The sequence below is a fragment of the Volvox carteri genome, assembly GCF_000143455.1.
Source record: "Volvox carteri f. nagariensis unplaced genomic scaffold VOLCAscaffold_28, whole genome shotgun sequence".
Classification (NCBI taxonomy): domain Eukaryota; kingdom Viridiplantae; phylum Chlorophyta; class Chlorophyceae; order Chlamydomonadales; family Volvocaceae; genus Volvox; species Volvox carteri.
Window position 1 is genome coordinate 936,738 of NW_003307571.1, and position 18,286 is coordinate 955,023.

Genomic DNA, 18,286 nt, shown 5'->3' on the forward strand with positions numbered 1-18,286 from the left:
ACACACCTATTTGGAGCGTCGTCGGGAGAGAGGAGGAGGCGCGCCCTTGAATGCAGCGCGCCGTCCAGCGTGTGTCGCAGAGCCGTTGATGCCAGGATGGCTACCGGGGTCCGCTCGTGCTTGCTCAGCTCAGGCGTGTCGGTACTGTTTTTCGCGATATGCATATGCACCTTTATACTAGTGATGGAACCCTCCTCTGCTGATGGACCTGCCTTGGCATTTGCGTGGTTGGGTGTGAGCTGTTCTTAGCGTACTTAGGGCGTGTGGCTGGTTCCTTCATTGGTGACCTTGCCTAGCTTTGCTTGCTTTTTCAACTATAAACAAACTGAGTTGCTTTACTATTCGGACAGCAATTACGTTATTGGAACTGGTTTTCTTGGTCGTATAACAATCGGCGCACCTCTCGCCAACATAAGCTTCCGGTATATGGTGACCGGGCGGATGGGGGGATTTACTCTTCTTGCCTAAGCTTATCAATTTTGGGTCGGCGATTTTGCATACCTCAGGCAGCGTCGTTTTTCGGTGGTTATGTGTCCTATAGAGTTCGCATCGTGGCTGGCGGTATGTCCATGGCTTTGTTTTTTTTTGGGTGTTTTCAATCCGCCAGAAAACATCTTTTTTGTGTTTCTTTTTGCTTGCACTGCGATCTGTGTTTGTTTGAGTGAGTGTTGCATTGTGTTGTGATGTGATGTAAGGTGAGGGGTAATAATAATAATAGGGTAGCAGTCGATGGGTTGTCCGATTGGTTCCAGCAGGAGGGCCTGTAGTGACGGACGATGACGACCTGCAGGCCTTAATGTCACCAGTTGGACAATGCGTTGTCGTCGTCGTCGTCGGGCTGCGCGGAAGTTCGCATGTAGCATATAATAGCCGTTGTTGGGTGTCACGAGCGTGCTTGAGAGCATATATGCTTCTCGTCTACTCTCTCGTATACGTCGTCATTTCTACTTTACAGAAGGAATGCCGACATCTGGTGCGGGTCCACGCGATCAGCTTGTCTTGCCTGCTGCTGTTGTTGGCTTGGGAGTTAGTTTCGCTGCTTGCCGGTTCTTCGCCTTTTCCAAACGTTGAGCCAGAGGGGCCTGATGTGATGGAACGCAATTGATTGTGGCTGCGGCTGCTATGCGGTTTAGATTTAGGTGGGTTAGGTGAACTAGACGCTGCTTATTTAGGCCAGCAAGTGGAGCAATGTGAGTGAGAGTTATGTGTACCCAACCACTTAGGGTCATTCATTCCTGCACGCCGCGTCAGACAGACGACTCAAAGTCGCTGTGAAAAGGAGTTCGCAGTTTAATGGCAGAGCACAACAGCTGCGGCTGGGAATGGCGCGAATCCAGCCATCAAACAGCCTTCCGACAGTCTGACTGCCACATTACAAACGGTATTAACAATACGGATGGAGGTTCTACGAATGAAAAACTAAAACTCAATAATGGCATGAGGTGTTTATGGGTTTTGCGGGGTTTTTCATCGATTTGAAGTAAAAGCATGTGTTTCCCCTTCCCTAGTGGTCCGTACGACATCACACGGGACAGGCGGCAGCCAGGATTGCCTAGGCCGCCTAGATCAGGTGTTTGCCCAGCTTGACCCTTCTCCTCCCGTTCCAGCCATGGTCCAGGGGGTTGCTTATCAGCGGCATATCCAGGCGCTTAGATTGGAGTTTGTGGCCATCGAGTACACTTTGGCGGATGACCAGGCGGTGGACCGCGTCCTGGGAGGTCTGCCTGAAACATATGCGGTGTTCCACACCGTGATAGAGAACACGAACGATGTCGACGATGTGGACAAGCTGGAAATACGACTACTCATCGAGGAGAAGAAGATCGAGTCGGAGACCAAGGGGGCCTGCAACATCACGCGGCAGATGCTGCACAAGAAGGGAAACCGCAAGTGTTACTACTGCAAGGAGCAGGGTCATTTAGTCGCGAGTGTCCGAAGCTTAAGCAGGGCTACCCGCCACCGCCCCCGCCGCCTCCACCACCTCCCCAGCCTTACATGCGCCAGCCACGAAAATGACAACAGCAAGCGCAGGTGCAGCCGCAAGCTCAGGGTGTGCGGTGGCGCCTAGTTGGTGTCACAAACACGCTCGGGAACATGGAGCAGAGACCCGGTGAATGGCTTCTTGAAACGGGAGCTGAGGACCACCTGACTTTCAGTCCCGAGGATGTGGAATACCTGACACTGGTGCGTGAGGGCGACGGTGTTCTTTTCGAGGTGGCGGATGGGGGACAGTCAGCTCCATCACTACGGGCAGGGTATTTTTTTCCTCGCGTGCAGGGTCCACGGACCTATCCATGTCTGTCCACGTAGTTCCGGACATACAATACCGCCTGTTTTCGGTCAAGGCCTTGAAGAAGGCCTTCCCTGATAAGGTGGTAGAAGTTAGCTTATCCACCTACCACCCGCATATAGCAATAGATGGGATCCCTGCCGTTGATGTGTTCGAGAGGGGCGGGATGTACCACATACTCGACCAGGCAGAGGTCGAGAGAAATAGAATTTCAGCAATGGGGGAAGAGCTCGAGCAGAGGTTCGATACCTGGCACTTGCGCATGGGGCATGTGAGCTACTCCTCTCTGTTTGAAATGACGGACACTCATATACCAGAGGATGGTAACAGCAGTAACAGGAACCGGGGGGGAGTCCAGCGCACAGGCTGGCATTACAAGTCTAATGGCAGACTTGGACCTTTCGGAGTTCTTGTATGGTGCGAAAGAGAAGTTTTGTGAGCCGTGCGTCATGGGAAAGATGACTCGTAGCTCTCATCCCCCGTCAACGCACAAAAGTGAGTGTCCGTGTCCACTTGGCCTTGTTCGTATGGACGCTTGCGGTCCGATGCCGGTTACGTCGTTGGGTGGAGCCCGCTACATCGCTACCTTCTACGACGATTTTAGCAAATAAGATTTTAGCAAATATTCTGAGGTTCGTTGCGTTCGTGCGAAGAGTGAAGTTCCTGACGCCGTTCGTGAGGTCTTGCTTCAGTGGGAACGGCAGATTGGTTTAGAAGTTCGTTGTGTCCGTAGTCACTGTGCCACTGGGCAGGGGAACGAGCGCCTTGCTTCTTTCTTTTCCGATAGGGGCATTGTGCACGACAAGTCGGCTCCGTACACGCTGCAGAACAAAACGGAGGCCTAAACAGGACTTTGCTGGAATGCGTCCGAACCATGCTAGTTGAGCCGGGTGTCCCTCAGGAGCTTTGGGGGGGAGCGGTAGTAAAACGGCAAACCTCGTGTGTAACGTGTGTCCTGTGAAGGGGACTGTGCTGACGCCGTGGGAGCTTTTCACAGGAAAGGCCCCCGATGTATCTAAGCTGTGAGTATTCGGTTGTGTGGCTTACGTCCAGGTTCCAAAAGCTTCTCGGAAGAAGCTCTACCTGGTCTGCAAAAAGGGTATAATGATTGGATACGAACTTAATGCTTGTGCTTAGTGCATAGCGCGTTTGGGTCCCGGAGGACAGCTGGGTTTACATTAGTGTGGACTGGTGGTTTCTGATGTAGGAACCATGTACCGTAACGAGTTTTTGTCGGGGGAGGAGGAGGGGACAACAACGTCAGACTCTGAGAACGAGAACCCCGGACAACCAAACGCAGCACCCGAGAATGAGGTGGAGACGGAGCCCGTAGGTGAACCGGTTGGTGATGTAGAACCTGAGTCGAATGATGAGCCGGGTCCGCTGCTTGATGAGGATGATGCATCAGCCGCTTCTGGGAAGCGCGCGAATCCAGCCACCAAACGGCCTTCCGACAGTCTGACTGCCACTTTACAAATGGTTCTGCGAATGGAGAACTAAAACTCAATAATGGCATGAGGTGTTTAAGGGTTTTCCGGGTTTATTCAACGGTTTTAAGTAAAAGCATGTGTTAGGCCAGTCTAAGAAACGACGCGAAAATCGTTTACGAGGCGCAACCAGTACTGGGTCGTCGGAGGCTACCCTACAATCCCTAACCCTGATGTGCATTTCGCCTTTATACTGACATTTCCCACTCGACTACTCACGGGCATCTGCCTAAAGCATTCGCTGCGTTCCATCAGTACGGACTGGTGGGCTAGAACAGCCTTGTTGCCACATACTAGGACCGTAAAATAGCAGATCCGCCGCTGCAGCTGCTCTCCCCGCTGCTGGGGCTGGCTGCTGTCGAAAGGCAGAGTGAGCAGTTCCGCCAGATCGGTGGTGCGGTCTGACCTTGGAAGGCGCCTCCAACCGGCCAGGACTGCACCGCTGGGGCTGAAGCTGACACCGCCGCTGCAAATAAGAACGGTTCAAACTCGGTCCTGACGGTTGGGCATACTACCAACTCGGAACTGGGCAGGATGGCTAATCGGCGGGAACAGGGCGATGAGTCCTTCAGGGATGTGAGTGCTGACTGTTCTTTCACTGCCTAACGAGCGAAGCCGTGCTTGACCCCTTTCAAGCCGCTGTCAGCTACAAATACGGGGCTCAATAACTTATAAATTCTTTGGATAAATACCCGCTGGAGGCCCTGAGGCAGCCAGGCTTTACGCACCTCTAAATACAAGCCGCTGTACACGCTGTACATAGCTCTGTATACACAACCGTTGTACAATGCTCCATTCTAGATATGATAATCCAAATGTGTGCAATCGGCCCAAAAGCCTCCCACTCTGCAAGAATCAACAAGCCGCTAGTACGAGAGCCCTATCATGGGCCTAACCACCAGACCTTCCAAAAGCGTTCTATACCCTAGCACAAGCCCCAGCGAGCTGTCGCATTGCTGCTTCCCCACCTTCTTCATAGAGAAGAGTGTGTCTTAACACTGGCTTATCACTCCAGGAAATGAAAGCTTAGGAGTAAGGCGTAGAGCAGCTTCTGCTGCTCATGGCTAGGTCACACTCCCTCACGTTGCTGCGACCGCAGCCTTGCTAAAGGTTATGTGCGCGAGCCCATCACAACACGAGGGCCTGCAGCAGCATTAAATACACGACCGGCTATGATCCTGGCTCCTCCTTGTCGCCTGCAGCGCCTCCTGCTGCTGGTCGCTGCCCGCCCAGACTGCTGCTGCTGTTACTTCCGCTTTAGCTGCGGCTGCGTTCGCTGTTTTTTGTGCTTTTGCTGCTGCTGCTCCATCGCTTGTGGCTCCTGCGTCTGTCTTCGTTGAAAGAGAGCGACGAAGAAGCCGTCAGTGCCGTCTAGGTAGGCGTCTGAGGAGCGCGACCACAGGTGACAGAACAGGCGAGGGGCCAACAGACAAAAAAATGGCAGACAGGACAGAAGCGCAGCAGCAACAACGGGAGGATCAGCTGCAGAAAATCACAAAAACGACGGAACGGACTGCACCAAGCAGGCCAGCTAGGTAAGAACGTACCAGAAGGTACATTGCGACATCTGTCCTAGCTGCATTGAAAACCCTAAGTTCCGGAACGTGCGTTGAAGACCAGCAGCAGCAACACGGAATTTTCAAGACAGCGGCACGTTCAGGAGCCGCGTGTGCGCATAACAGACTCCCAGATTTCCCCTATTGAACAGTCCTCCCAGCATCCCTACTGCTAACACGAAAAATGTAGAGGGGTTAAACTGCCCCAGCAGCAGCCATTCCCCCTGGTGGGCCTGGCGATTTACATCACGGGATTTAAGCAACTCTGGACCCAGACGTATCCTGTCGGTGACGGTGATCGTCGTGGTCATGGTGTTGTTGTTAGCGGTGAGTGATGGCGGTGCGTGTTATTACTGGGTTTTCCCTGGGTTTTCCCCCTCTCCGCTCACCCGTCCGAATCAGCTTCTCCGCCCCGGGGAACAGCGGCAGGCCGCGTCGGTGCCAGGAGGGGAAGGGGTCCTGCGTCACAAGCCAGGAGCAGGGCCAGAGGCACGAGCGCATGGGGGAACAGGCACCACCCATTGCGGGATAATTTTGACACATGACACAGGCTGCGAGAGGCCCGCATGTGGCCGTACCATATCGTGCCATCCACAGCTTCCGCACAGCTCCACATCCGAATCCCCAATCGAATCACCGGCTCTGGAATGAACGCACTAAGCAGCACAGGACACTACAACCCTACCAAGGAATCCCCTCACCACACCGGACACCACACACATATAGCCCGCATTCGCGTCCATGCCTGCCGATTTCAATCAGTTCCGTTCAGTTTTACAGGTACTCTAGGCCCGCTAGCTGTTGAGTTTGGTCTGATTCATGATGTGTTGCTCTTCCCGCTCAAGACCGCAGGGGCCAGTCCACGTCCCCGTCCCCATCACCTCGCCCCGGTCGCCATCACCCACCCACCGCCAGCTCCAGGCCCGCCTCCGCTGCCTGCTGCAGCGCCCCCGCCACCACCGCCTCATTCTCTTCCACGTGCACACTGCAGGTGCTGTATACAAGTCGCTCCAGGGAGGGAAAGCGAAGCGCGTGAGACAGCGCCGCTGACTGGAAACGAGCCAACTGCGCCACGCGGGCCGCCTCCGCAGGATCCTGATTAGGATACACCACATCCTGGCTAGGGACACCACCGTGCTGCTGCCCCTGCTGCTGCTGCCCCTCCTGCTGCTGCCCCTGCTGCTGCTGCCCCTGCTGCTGCTGCCCCTGCTGCTGCTGCCCCTGCTGCCCCTGCTGCTGCTGCCCCTGCTGCTGCTGCCCCTGCTGCCCCTGCTGCTGCTGCCCCTGCTGCTGCTGCTGTTGGTTCCTTTCCAAATTCTGGTCGTGTGAAGGACCCATCTCCAGTGCTCCACATGCACCGCGCTGCTTCTTCCCGCCCTTCATTCGCTTCCTCAGGCCCTTCTCCTCCATTCGCTCCCGGCCGTCCAGCTCGTCATGGTTCTGGACGGCAGTAGCAGCAGCAGGCTGTGCTGGAGCTAGAGCTGCCGAGGAGGCTTCTACTGCGGCTGCTGCTGTTGTCGCTGCACCTGCTGTGATGGCGGTTTGACCCGGAAGTGGCGGATCTGCCTGTGCCGTACCGGTCAAAATAGCCGCCTCCGCCGCCGCCGCAGCAGCTGCGGTTGCTGCTGACGTGGACACAGGCCCTGTGTGGCTGGGTAACAAGTGATCCATGCGGGTGAATGTGGTTCCGGAGCCGGAGCAAGAGGGGTCCAGAAGCACACCACGGACCTGGAAAACACGGAAAACACGGAGGAGAAAGGAGGAGACGTGGGGGGGTTGCGGCCTTTCCAGGGTCATTCAAAAGAAAGACCCTAGGTTTATTTTCCAGGGTCTTCATGTGAAGAGTGCTTTTGAAACCACTGTTTGTTTGATCGTGGTCTATCCACCACCAAGGACACACAGCTGCTTTCTTTCATCGCCACGCCACCCAGAGAGAGCCACCGTGTAATCCTCATCATCCATGGCCTCTCCGGCCGCGGTCCCCGGCCTGCTGCAAGTTGCCGTACAGTGCCGTACCTCCCTGACCTCGAATGTCGTACCTCCTTAAACTCGGGTGCCGTAGGGTCCAGGGATAGGAAGTCCGCAAGCCGGGCCTCCACACAGGATGTGGCCCCCACAAGCGAGGCGTTGGCCTTCAAACGGGCGAGGCGCCTGGGGTCCTTGTCGAAAGCGAGCACACGACCTGCCAGGTTGGGGGGGCGGAAAACCACAGACAAACCAACAGATGCACGCACACAAATCCACATGGCATCGATAGGCAGACAGTCCGTTATGCCGATGATGAAAAGGCAGGTAGGCACGAAGGCAGGTAGACACAGGTACACACTTGAACAGCGGCAAATGACGCAACCACAAGCAGAGAGCAGGAACGATGTGGCTCTCTGCTTGCAAGCGATGGAGGCCAATGGCCGTCGAGGACCGGCCAACCGACCAGGAGGCCAGGGCGCAGCGAACTTGGTCGTGATGCGATGTTAGGGACCGAGTTGAAGTTGTGAACATGACATGACATGACATGACATGAAGGGGAAACAGCTGTGGGGAATGTCGGACAACGCGGTTGGCTTGCGGTCGCAAAACACATTGCGGTCGGTGAGCAGTTCAGCAACGTGTATATAATTGCGTACCCTGATTCTTCATGATGGCGGCCAAGTGGGTGGTCTTATTGCCAGGTGCCGCACAGCAATCCACCACCGTCCAGCCGGGCTCCGGGGCCAGCGCGCGGGCGGGCATGCAGGAGGCCTTGCTCTGCAGCACCACTGACCCACGGGTCACTAGAGGATGGTCGTGAAGGTCCGTGCCCGGCGGAAGCGCTAGCAAATCCGGCAGCAACGCGTCTCGGACCACCCTTGGTGCTGCTCCCGCTGCTGCTGCTGCTGCTCCCGCTGCTGCTCCCGTTGCTGCTGCTGGGGACTGAGGCTGCCACTGCTGCTGATCCCGCTGCTGCTTCCTCCTCTTTTTCAAATTCGGCTGTTGCTTCTCTTGCTCCTCCGCCTCCTCTTGCTGCTGCTGCTGCTGCTTTCCAGATTCCGTCTGCTGCTTGCCTTGCTTGTCTCGCTGCTTCTGCAAACAAGACAAGAAAACATCAACAAGTGAGGTGACGCCTTTTGCCAGAACCGCCAGGGCGTCAAAACAGGGCTCTGAAGATGGCTTTAGGTTTACTAAGGCTTAAGGTATGTAATATCTATAGAAACATCCTAATGAATAGGGCGACCTATCGAGCGACGCCTAAAAAACCGGGTCTCCCTCACGCTAATGTATCTCCAGCACTTCCCTCTCCACAAACAAACACATACATACACACACACACCACGCGACGCTCTCGTACCGTCGTATGCCGCAGGTGCTCGTCCAGCTGTCGTACGACGTCGTCCACGTCCGCTTTGAGCAGATTGACACGGACCCAGCGGGGGTGAGGCACCAGCGGCCCGACCCCGCCTACGGCGACGCTACTGCCGCTACCTCCCCCGTTGCGTAATTGTTGTTGTTGTTGTTGTTGCTGCTGCCGCTGCGCCAATAGGTCGTCTAGTGACTGCAGAGGGGAATGCGGCGTCGGCAACGGCAACGGAGCGGCATTGGGGAGGCAGCGAGCCTCAAGCGGGCCTCTGCAGCTGGCGTTGCGTGGACGGTAGCTGGGGTTTGGATAAACTAAACATCCGGGTAAATTAAACATTTCTGGGTAAACTAAACAGTGGACGTGTATTAGACGTGTTCTAGCGCAGATGTGTGCACGTGTGCCCACATGGGGTGTCCACTTCTTCCAAAAAATACCCGTCTGTCAGAGGTCGGACACGTCGCCTCCTGGCTAGCTAGCCATCCCCTGGAGGCAACTTTCCCCCATCACGTGCATCTCACGGGGCCCTCTAAGGCTCAACGGAGAGAGAGCCAATGTCGTACGTCGCTACATACGTGGCTACAGACAATCCTCGCCTCCGGCCCTTACCTCCGCCCCTGCCTCCCTTAACATGTCCGCCAGGGCTGCTCGAAGCCTGGGCTGCGAGGGAGGAACGGTTGGGAGTTGCAGTTGCGGTTGGGGGTTGCAATTGGGGGCTTGGAAGTTCGTTGAGGACCGTAGGCAATGCAACGGTGGGGGCCTCTACACCACCGCCTGCGCCCCCCCCGGGGCCCCCCGGACCCGCGCGAGCGCCAGGGAACAAATGGGTTGTGGCTTGGAAGGCCAAAAGAAGGCAACTGGTGGAAAGGGAAGGCGACAGATTGCCAGATGAAGACAAATCGAACGAGGGGCGAAGTGAGGTCGGGTTCAACATCCCACGGGGCGGAGAATCCTAAGATGAAAAAAAGGGGATTGCTGCTCACGAGACGCATGTGATTTTTAGAAGCGCAGAAAATAATAACACTCAAAATCACAAATACACTCAATTTCCGCCAGGAACAACAGCAACAGCTACAACAATTTTTTTTATGAATGAATTGCCGCCACCAATATTTTGTGTAGATGCAATAAAACCGATGGTACAGCTTTGCGGGCAAGACAGGAGTTTGCCGTACCGTACCATTTTGCCGTACGTACCTCCGCTGCCAACGCCGCTCGCTCCGCTGGGCCCTTGCGCTGCAGGCCCTGTAGGGGTAAGGGGGGGTTGGGGGGGTGGGGGGTGGGGGTAAGGGTTGGGGGTGAGGGGGGGAACAAGGGTTGCGGAAGGAGGAGGACGCGGGGTTCCCAATGCGGTTCGATAGGGGCGATGGTGGGTCCAACGCGGAAGATTGGGCGGGGAAGTAAATAACCTCAACGGGAGACCCTCAAGACCAAGACATGACGATGGCTGGCTGGCTGACTGGATGACTGAATGGGCGAATGGATGGACAGGCGGAAGAAGGTCTTAAGGTAAGGAAACACCAGATGGATGGATTTATGCATGTACGTATGTATGTATGTATCTATATAGATACCTCAAAAAAGTATGTCCTGTGCTGTAGTATGGCGGATCCTAAAACCCCCGTGCCCACCTGCCCATGCAGCAACTCATACGACAACACCATTGCCACGTACTTGTCCATCTGTACGGCAGGGTAGACAGCGGGATGGACGCCGCAGGGGCCGGAAAAAAAAGGTCGCACCGGCAGAGGCCGATCCGGACCGTGATAGCCATCGGGGGAAGGGGCGACGTCACGTCAGCATGGAGGCCATAACAACTCCCCGTTGTGTTACAGGGCAAAGCAAGGAAGGCCGCAGGGCCTCCCTAACGGCTGATGGAGGAGGTCTAGTTCGTGCATCATGCATCGTGCATCTTTATGAGTGCGATGTTGTCAAGGAGGCCGACTCAAACGGCCTAGGAGAGGTCGAGGGAGGCGCTTCCGACGGCGCTGACTCTGCGCCGGATCAGACCACACCACCAAACCCCATCAGACCCAAATTGGTGAATGAAGATGGGAATGAATGGGAGCGGTACGACATGGGAGAGGGGCATGTACCAGGGGGCTGTGTCAGGGTGTATGGGTTTTGACCAGGCACAGCGGGACCGAGGAATGTTTTCCTCTTCCTCCTCCCCCTCCCCTCGCGCACACGCACACTTCCGGACCAGCCGGATCAATCAGGACAAGCACCAGGACGCCACAATCTCAAGGTGCCGTACAGGTCTGTACCCTAATACGTCCGTACCGTACTGTACTGCTAACCTTTGGCTGGCCGGAGGAAAAGTTCGACTGCTCGTCCAGCTGCTCCAGAATCTGGGAGACTGGGTTTCGGTGTCACAGGCGGAGCGGGAGAAGAAATGGAAGGGAAGGCCATGGAAGGGAAAAGGGGAATAGTAGTGGGTTTGGAGACTGGAGAGGAGGAAGGGGAAAGGTCACGTGAAAAAAAGATGGAAAGGTCAAATGCTGCCCTAGGGAACTGGGGAGGCAGGGAACTGACATAAAAGAGCAACTAGTTAAATTACATTATAGTTTATCATGTATATATATGCCGAGATAACTTAAACAATGAAGGCCAAAAGCCTTTTTCTACGGTCATCAAATTTAGGCAGCGTCACCATATCCTCCCCCGTGAGGCAAAGGGCCCGAGAGCACGCCAAGGCGGCGAGAGCCGCGAGCAATATGACCCCGCCATGTCTATGACTCTTATGGGCAACGCCACCAGGCCGGGAGACTAACTTAAGAGTACGGAGGGTACGGTCAATACAAACTCAAAGGCGGATTGCAGTGCAGGTTGAGCTCGGGTTGGAAAGGGCTGGGATTTGGGCTGATTCTGGGTTGGGTTGGGTCAGGAGTCAGGACGGTTCGAGGCCTTATTCGCATCGTCAGGGATAGTGTCACGGTGGCCTCTTTTGTGCTGTGGGTGTTCTGCTCCTTTGTCTTTCGCTTTTCTCCCCCTCTCTCCCCATGCTACAATTTTTCCATGTTTTTTTCTTACTCAACTTTCCCCCTTCCCCATCCCTGTTACAGTCGTATGAGGAAGTTAACTCGAGACATGCTACGCAGAAGAAAGCAGCATTTTGCTGTTTCCGAGCATTCCGCTTACATTTGAGCACTTGACAAGTGACGGCGAAAGTGGCTTTCTTGGCCTCTATGTGCGGTGCCAACGTCAGCGACTTGAGGCTGCTGCCATGTCTGCGGCTGCTGTCGGCTTCAAGGAGCCGCTTGACAGCGAAGGCCGCTTGCCGATGGACGCTGCTGAGGGGCCGCCATGAGTTTCCTGGTGTGTCTTCCCTGCCACGGCCGCGCCCGGCACCATCCCGAGCAACTCCTTTACGTCGTTTGACGTTTCTATGATTAGCATCCTGCTCGTTGCTTTCCCATGATCGCTTGGCGCGGCCGCCGCCGTCGCGGCGTAGCCCGGCATCCGGCCCAACGCCTTGACTTGCGGGCTTATGTAGATGCTGAGAACGTGTTTGGTTGTGCTTGGGTACCGACTGGTTCACGGCGGACTTTGGCACAGGCACGATAGGAGTACGCCGTTTCGGTTTAGGCATCTCAGGTGCGACAAACGAACTTGCGTACGCCAAGGGCTATGCTCAACTACGTTACCAAATGATTAATTCTCTGTCAGAGCTTTAGCTTTATATCCGTGAAGCACAGCACGTCTATTTTACATTGACAGGTTGAAAGGTGCATTAAGACAGGAAAGCAGATTGGGCAGCACCAAATGTGTGGTAGCACGTTTTACGATATCTGGGTCAATGCAAATAATGGGTCTTTCTCTGCCTTTCCTAACTGAACACCCAAGAAGCCATGTCCAAAGAACTGTTTCCCTCTTGTTTTGGAACCCAAAATACAAATCATCAATAAATATTTGATTCCTGGGCGGGTCGATTAGCCACGTGCGGGCCCTATGCTTAACGGTGCTGCGATGTAGTACAGTCACTGGAGGGGGCGCCGTGCGCCACGCACCCTGAAAGCTAAGCTTTATACTATTGGGAATACAGAAGCGGTGGACGGAGATAAAATTAATTGTAATTTAAGGGTTGATAACTCTACATAGCAAGCGGCTCTCATCGATAGAGCACTAGATAGCAGCCCCCAGGTTAAAGTGGGACCGGTATTAAGTGCTCTATCGATGTATAAAAAAGGTGAAAAGGTCCACAATAGAACCTGTTATACTTTTAACACAGTGTTAAATTAGCGAAGTGACTTCGCCGTCCCGAGAAGGCCACTAAAAGGCATTGAAAGGCCACGGTTTCAATTGACTCCGACTTTTATGGAAACAGGCACTAAAAGGTGGCACTAAAAGCCAGTGGAAACAGGCCCCAAAGCGTCCCAGCTCCTGCGCTCGCGACACCATACAAAGTACAGACATCATATAGCGTTGAAACAACAAAAATTACAGATTATATGGATACTGCTGTTACGCTCGGAAGACAAACGCGGCTTCTAACCGTTGCTGCTAGCAACCCTGCAACCAAAAAAGGGCGGAATTAAAAAATATGCGTTTCTGATTGTACAGCTCGTCCTTTGAAATATGCGTTTCTTAATGTACAGCTCGTCCTTTGCTTTCTTTCCGTAGCAAAATTTCCTCATGAAGTCAACGTGTCAACCAGGTGAGAATATTGTGGTCGCCGTACCCTTTCCCCTACGCATTAGCAAGAGATTTATGTCAAAAACCTTGTTAGAAGGGAAAGACATATCCGTAGGCAAAACGAACGTAGGAGCGCTGACTGTTAACCGTCGTCATAGACCCACCAGTTACACGCAATTTTGTAATGTCGCGTCTCTACTTACCAAGTTTGGGTAGGTGTTCTTTCTACTTGCCGTGTCGCAATCTGGCCGTGGCAAGTTTGTAAGGAGAGCGCACACCGATGTCACAGTCGGTGAGTGTTTACATAGGGCAAGCATGGCCTTCGGGATGTCCTTCGCCTGTTTGTTGGTACGACCCTGTAAGTATAGGATGGGTTCCGTGCGCTGTGCTGAACATGAAGACGTCGACATCCCTTCCTTACTTCATCGCTTCTTACAGCTTGGATAGCCGCCCGTACTAGGCAAATTATTTGCAATTGGCTCGTATGGAGGTCAACAAGCGAATATGGGAAATTTGATCCTGGGGTGAAGCTCATCTGTGTTGTCGCCGTGAGCGAGAAATATCTCCCTTTCTTCAGCTCACGCATGCCACAACACAATATGATAAGAGGATCATCCAGCGGAAACTTCTGAGATAGCAGCAACCCACATTGACCCCAAAGAGGAAAACGTGACTGTGCCTAGTTGCGGAAGTGACGAAATCAGTCGGTTTTCACTGCAACCCGCAGTCCAAACCATTCCCTGCAGATTGATGGTTTCTTATTGCTTGCGACTAGATACGCATACTCCTATCTGGCAACTGTGCTGAAGACGCCGCCTGCCTGCCACGTCAGCCTCCGAATCCCAGGGCAGCGGCTATTCACGGGCAGCCCCAGTCAATCCGCCACGCTCACCTTCCACGCAGCACCTTCTTCATCCTGTTTTGCTTTCTTCAATCTTTTTCTTCCTTCTGCCCTTTCCTTCCTAACCTCCAGAAAAAGCCAGTTAAGAGAGTTCCTCCCCTCCTCCATTCCTCCTCCTCATCCCCCGCGTCTCCTCCTGATCATCATCCACCTCCCTCCCTTACTTCGCGCCTTCCACTTTCTTCCCCACCACGCCACGCAGGTGAGCAGCTTGGCGGCCTCGGACAGCGGCGCCGCGTCCGTCGACACGCAGTCGTCGCCGCTAGTCATCGCAGGCCAGGAGCGGGGGAGTGAGCGAGGAGGACTTAGGGCTGGAGCCAGCGGCAGCGGCGGCGGCATCCCCCGTGTCCGCTCCCATGCGGTGTTCCTTAACGACGCGGAGGGGGAGGAGGGCCAGGAGGTGGGGGAGGAGCGGATTATCGTGCCGAAGCAGGTAGGCTGGGGCGGCAGCGGACCTCTGGCGTGTGGGCCTCACGCGGGTGCACATGGGGAAGAGGAGCCGTGGGGGAAGGAGGGGGGGAAAAGGGGGGGAGAGGTTCGGGATGGGGTTTGTGGATGACGGAGCAGCGTGGATTGAAAGATGAGGCTGGTGGAGGACAGCGGCCTTTTTGTCCCAAGGGCGTAATGGTTTTTTTGGCAGCTGAACGGGGCTGCCGATTTCACATTCTCGTGTTCAGTTTGGTTTCGTTTTACCGTTGACCGTTGGCGGTTGGTCACGTAGTTTGCTTTGCAAAGTCCTGGTGAATTGGAGAATTGATGTTGTTGTGAGTCAACAACCCACGCCGTTTTGCCTGACTTGGTGACTAGTCGACTCAATGGGAATGTGGCGGGTTCAGGCTGAGAGGACAAAGCGACTGACGGCCGGACAGACAGCTTGACAGACAGACAGAGGGACGAACAGATGAACAGGCGGACAGACGAATAGACGGACAGACGGACTGGCAGCTTACCCCTTATCTGTTTTGACTGTGCAGATCAGCCTGGTCGCCGGAAGTCCGGACCTGCAGTACGACATGGGCTGTTTCGCTTTACAGGTCAGTTTCTTCCTACTCGCTTCGATGGCGCCGCCACCGGGCGAACAATCCGCTGGTCTTGGTTGGCATTACGTACGTGATTTGACGTTCTCCTCGCGTGGTGCTTGACGTTTGTCCTCCTAGCTACTACTACTGCTGCTGCCGCCGCTGCTACTGCTGCTGCTGTCGCTGCTGCTGTAATTTCAAGATGCAATTCCGCAACGCATGTCTGTCCGAACTGACTTGAAGGGGGTCATCCACGCAACGGCCCCGGCTGCCCTCACTGGTTGGTGTAAACCAAAACGGCTGGATCTCATGACTAGTTTTAATACTATGCATTTCAAGATATTGCCTGGTCCTCCCGGACATGGAACAGAAACCCCAACTCCGAAACCACCGGTGCCCTCTCAGGGAGTATCGTCTAGGATGGAGGATCGGGTGCTGACGTACGACTTGTCGTACCACCCACACTTCAGCGGCTGCCGAAGGGCGGTGCTGATCGCTGTCCTGGATGGCCATGCTGGCAGCGGCGCGGTGTCATTTCTGGAAGTGAGTTGTGTCGTACCTGCGGACCTCGATGCTGCCGTACGCGTACGGACAGACGGCAAGGCGGAGGCGGCCATGGCGGTACTGCCACTCTCTCCTGGACCAAAACATGACGCGCTACGACGTGCGTGATGTGCGTGATGTGCGGCGTACTCTGGGTGTTTTGCAGTGTGTCCGTTGTTTGGATATTGTTGTTTCGGCATTCTAATCCTCCTGCTATTAGACCTTGGGGAGGACAGCCTTGTGCCCCTTGGGGTGCTGATCATTACCACTACCAATAATACTCTGGCTGTTACTGCTACTGCTGCAGCTACTGAGGCTGTTGCTACTGCTACTGCTACAGGCTAATCTGGCTCGTCACGTGTTAGAGGAGGTGGCGCTACAAATCGGATGTCCCGCCATTTTGGAGGTGCCCTCGTCCACACAACAGCGTTTTAACCAACATCACCAGCACCAACATCAGCACCAACATCAGCACCAGCACCAACACCAGCACCAACACCACAACAACCATAACCACCAACAGGACAACCACCAACACCAACAACATAGCAGCCCTCCACAGCCCCGAGCCTACCAGCCGCCGCATGCCCGGTATCAACAGCAGCAACAGCAGCAACAACAGCAACAGCAGCAATGCCCAGGACAGCAGCAATCGCAGGAGCAACAGCAAAGTCAGGCCGCGGGCGTAGACACTCAGGTTGCAGCCGACGTTGAGCAACAACAGCAGCAGCAGCAGCAGCAGAAAGAGCAGGAGGTTCTGCAGCAAGACCAACAGCAGAAGCTACCGGAATGTGCGATGCTGACCATGTTTTCGGCTGCCGTCACCGCAAACTACCGTAACCCTGGGTGTGACGGTGTGTTGGCGGAGGGTGCTACCGCAGCGCCTGCCTCTCCTACTGCGGCTGCTGCAGCCGCGGCGGCGGCTGCAGCCACTGCTGCAAGTAAAGCCGCTGCGTCTTCGTCCGCAGTCAACGGGGCTGTGCTTGACACTACAGCTACAGCTGCTGCAGCGGCAATGCCTCCAGTGGGTGTCAGCAGTAGCCGCTGCAGCAGTAGCGGGGCAGCTGTGGCCTGTGCGGCGGGGGACGTTGCAACAGCCCATTTTCTATCGGTGGATCGCAGCGAAGCTGTCGTACCCGCACCGGCGGGACCCGGGTGTTCGCCGACGGAGGGAGTCAGCGGAACGGCGGCGGATATGGCGGCGGCGGCGGCGGCGGTACCCACAGTGGGGGCGGATGCGAGGGGACGAGATGTGGCGGCGGCAGGCGGAGTGTACGGAACGGCAACGGTGGCTGTACGGGGTTCGGAGCCGGAGGAGGTTACCGCGATGACGATGACGGCGGGCGCTCCCCGGGTGTCATCTAGCGTCAGCATGGAGTTCCGTACAGGGGGACAGGGAGCGTCGTACGACTGGGACCCACCTGACGCGTCGTCATCGTACTGCTTGGACGAGTGGCCTGCGGCGGTCGACGTTGATAATGATGGTGATGGGGAGTATGACGGCAATGAGGAGGGCCTGTACGGCGACGGGGACGAAGGCACCCCGCCGTGGGCGCCGCCGTTGTTCCATTCGGCGGCGGAGGAGCGGCGGCGGACATCTCTGGCTGCGTACGACAGCGGGTGCGGATGTCAACCGCCAGATCCGCCCGCGGCGCTGCGCAACGCACTGCTGCGGTGCGAGCGGGAGCTCATGGACCAGGTGCGAGTTGGTCGTTGGCTGTTTTGAGCTGGCGCAACGGTTTCACCGGGCCTTGAGCTTGCATTCTGTTGACCCTATCCCTCAGTGCCCCTCGACACCTGGAGTCGCTGGTCGCGGACTGGACTTCACCTGAGCCACTAGGCCAGTGGGCCGGGCTCCATCTTCCTAACACCACCTCACCCCCCCCGACCCGCCGCCCTTTCCTCCTCGTCGGTGGTTGATGATTCCCCCGTCCCCGTCCCCGTCGGCAAGCAGTCGTCTCTTTAAAAAACGCTTGTTCCTGCTCATTACGACTCGCTGCCCTTCCGGGTCCATCCGGGCGCTTCCGGGCCCTCCCGCCGCTGTCCCGCGCAGGACTGCCACAGCGGCAGTACGGCGCTGGTGGCGCTGATGCTGGGGCCCAGTCTGTGGCTGGCCAATGTGGGCGACTGCCGGGCAGTGGTGTGCGACGACGGAGAGGCCAGGTCAGTGAGCTTAGGTTGCGGCGCATGAGGGGACCCACATTTCCTCGTACATACATACAGACAGACAGACAGACAGACAGACATACATACATACATACATACAGACAGACAGTTGCACTGGCACTGGCACATGACATCCACAGCCCCCTCCGAAACCACTGGAGCCAGTCCGGAACGCAGAAGTGCAAATACTGCTTGCTTTGGACAGCCTTCGGCCCTCATGGCCCTTTGGTTCCCCCCATCGCCCTCTTTCGGGGCGCTCGTTATGACACACACACACACATATGCACACATATACACACATATACACACATATACACACATATACACACATATACACACATATACACACATATACACA

General features: G+C 55.5%; 3 protein-coding genes across 3 annotated transcripts in view; 2 read left to right on the forward strand and 1 right to left on the reverse strand.

Moving 5' to 3' along the window:
- Positions 1-2,718: 2,718 nt before the first annotated feature.
- VOLCADRAFT_33666 (uncharacterized protein) lies at positions 2,719-2,901 on the forward strand (the record flags this gene model as incomplete). The annotated part of the gene is made up of 1 exon (XM_002952155.2): positions 2,719-2,901. A coding segment is annotated over one exon (183 nt), but the record flags the coding sequence as incomplete, so codon positions are not given.
- A 2,122-nt stretch (positions 2,902-5,023) lies between these two features.
- On the reverse strand, positions 5,024-8,162 carry VOLCADRAFT_62249 (uncharacterized protein; the record flags this gene model as incomplete). The annotated part of the gene is made up of 6 exons (XM_002952238.1): positions 5,024-5,160; positions 5,723-5,792; positions 6,243-6,416; positions 6,972-7,061; positions 7,373-7,515; positions 7,958-8,162. Coding segments are annotated over 6 exons (819 nt in total), but the record flags the coding sequence as incomplete, so codon positions are not given.
- A 5,137-nt stretch (positions 8,163-13,299) lies between these two features.
- Positions 13,300-18,286, forward strand: part of VOLCADRAFT_105422 (uncharacterized protein) — a gene marked incomplete at both ends in the record, with an annotated part of 16,231 nt that continues 11,244 nt past the window's right edge. Inside the window, 7 exons of the mRNA XM_002952156.1 lie at positions 13,300-13,321; positions 13,738-13,847; positions 14,403-14,633; positions 15,175-15,234; positions 15,625-15,762; positions 16,934-17,461; positions 17,816-17,925. Of these exons, the coding sequence (XP_002952202.1) occupies positions 13,300-13,321; positions 13,738-13,847; positions 14,403-14,633; positions 15,175-15,234; positions 15,625-15,762; positions 16,934-17,461; positions 17,816-17,925 (1,199 nt within the window). The remainder of the gene's footprint in view (positions 13,322-13,737; positions 13,848-14,402; positions 14,634-15,174; positions 15,235-15,624; positions 15,763-16,933; positions 17,462-17,815; positions 17,926-18,286) is intronic.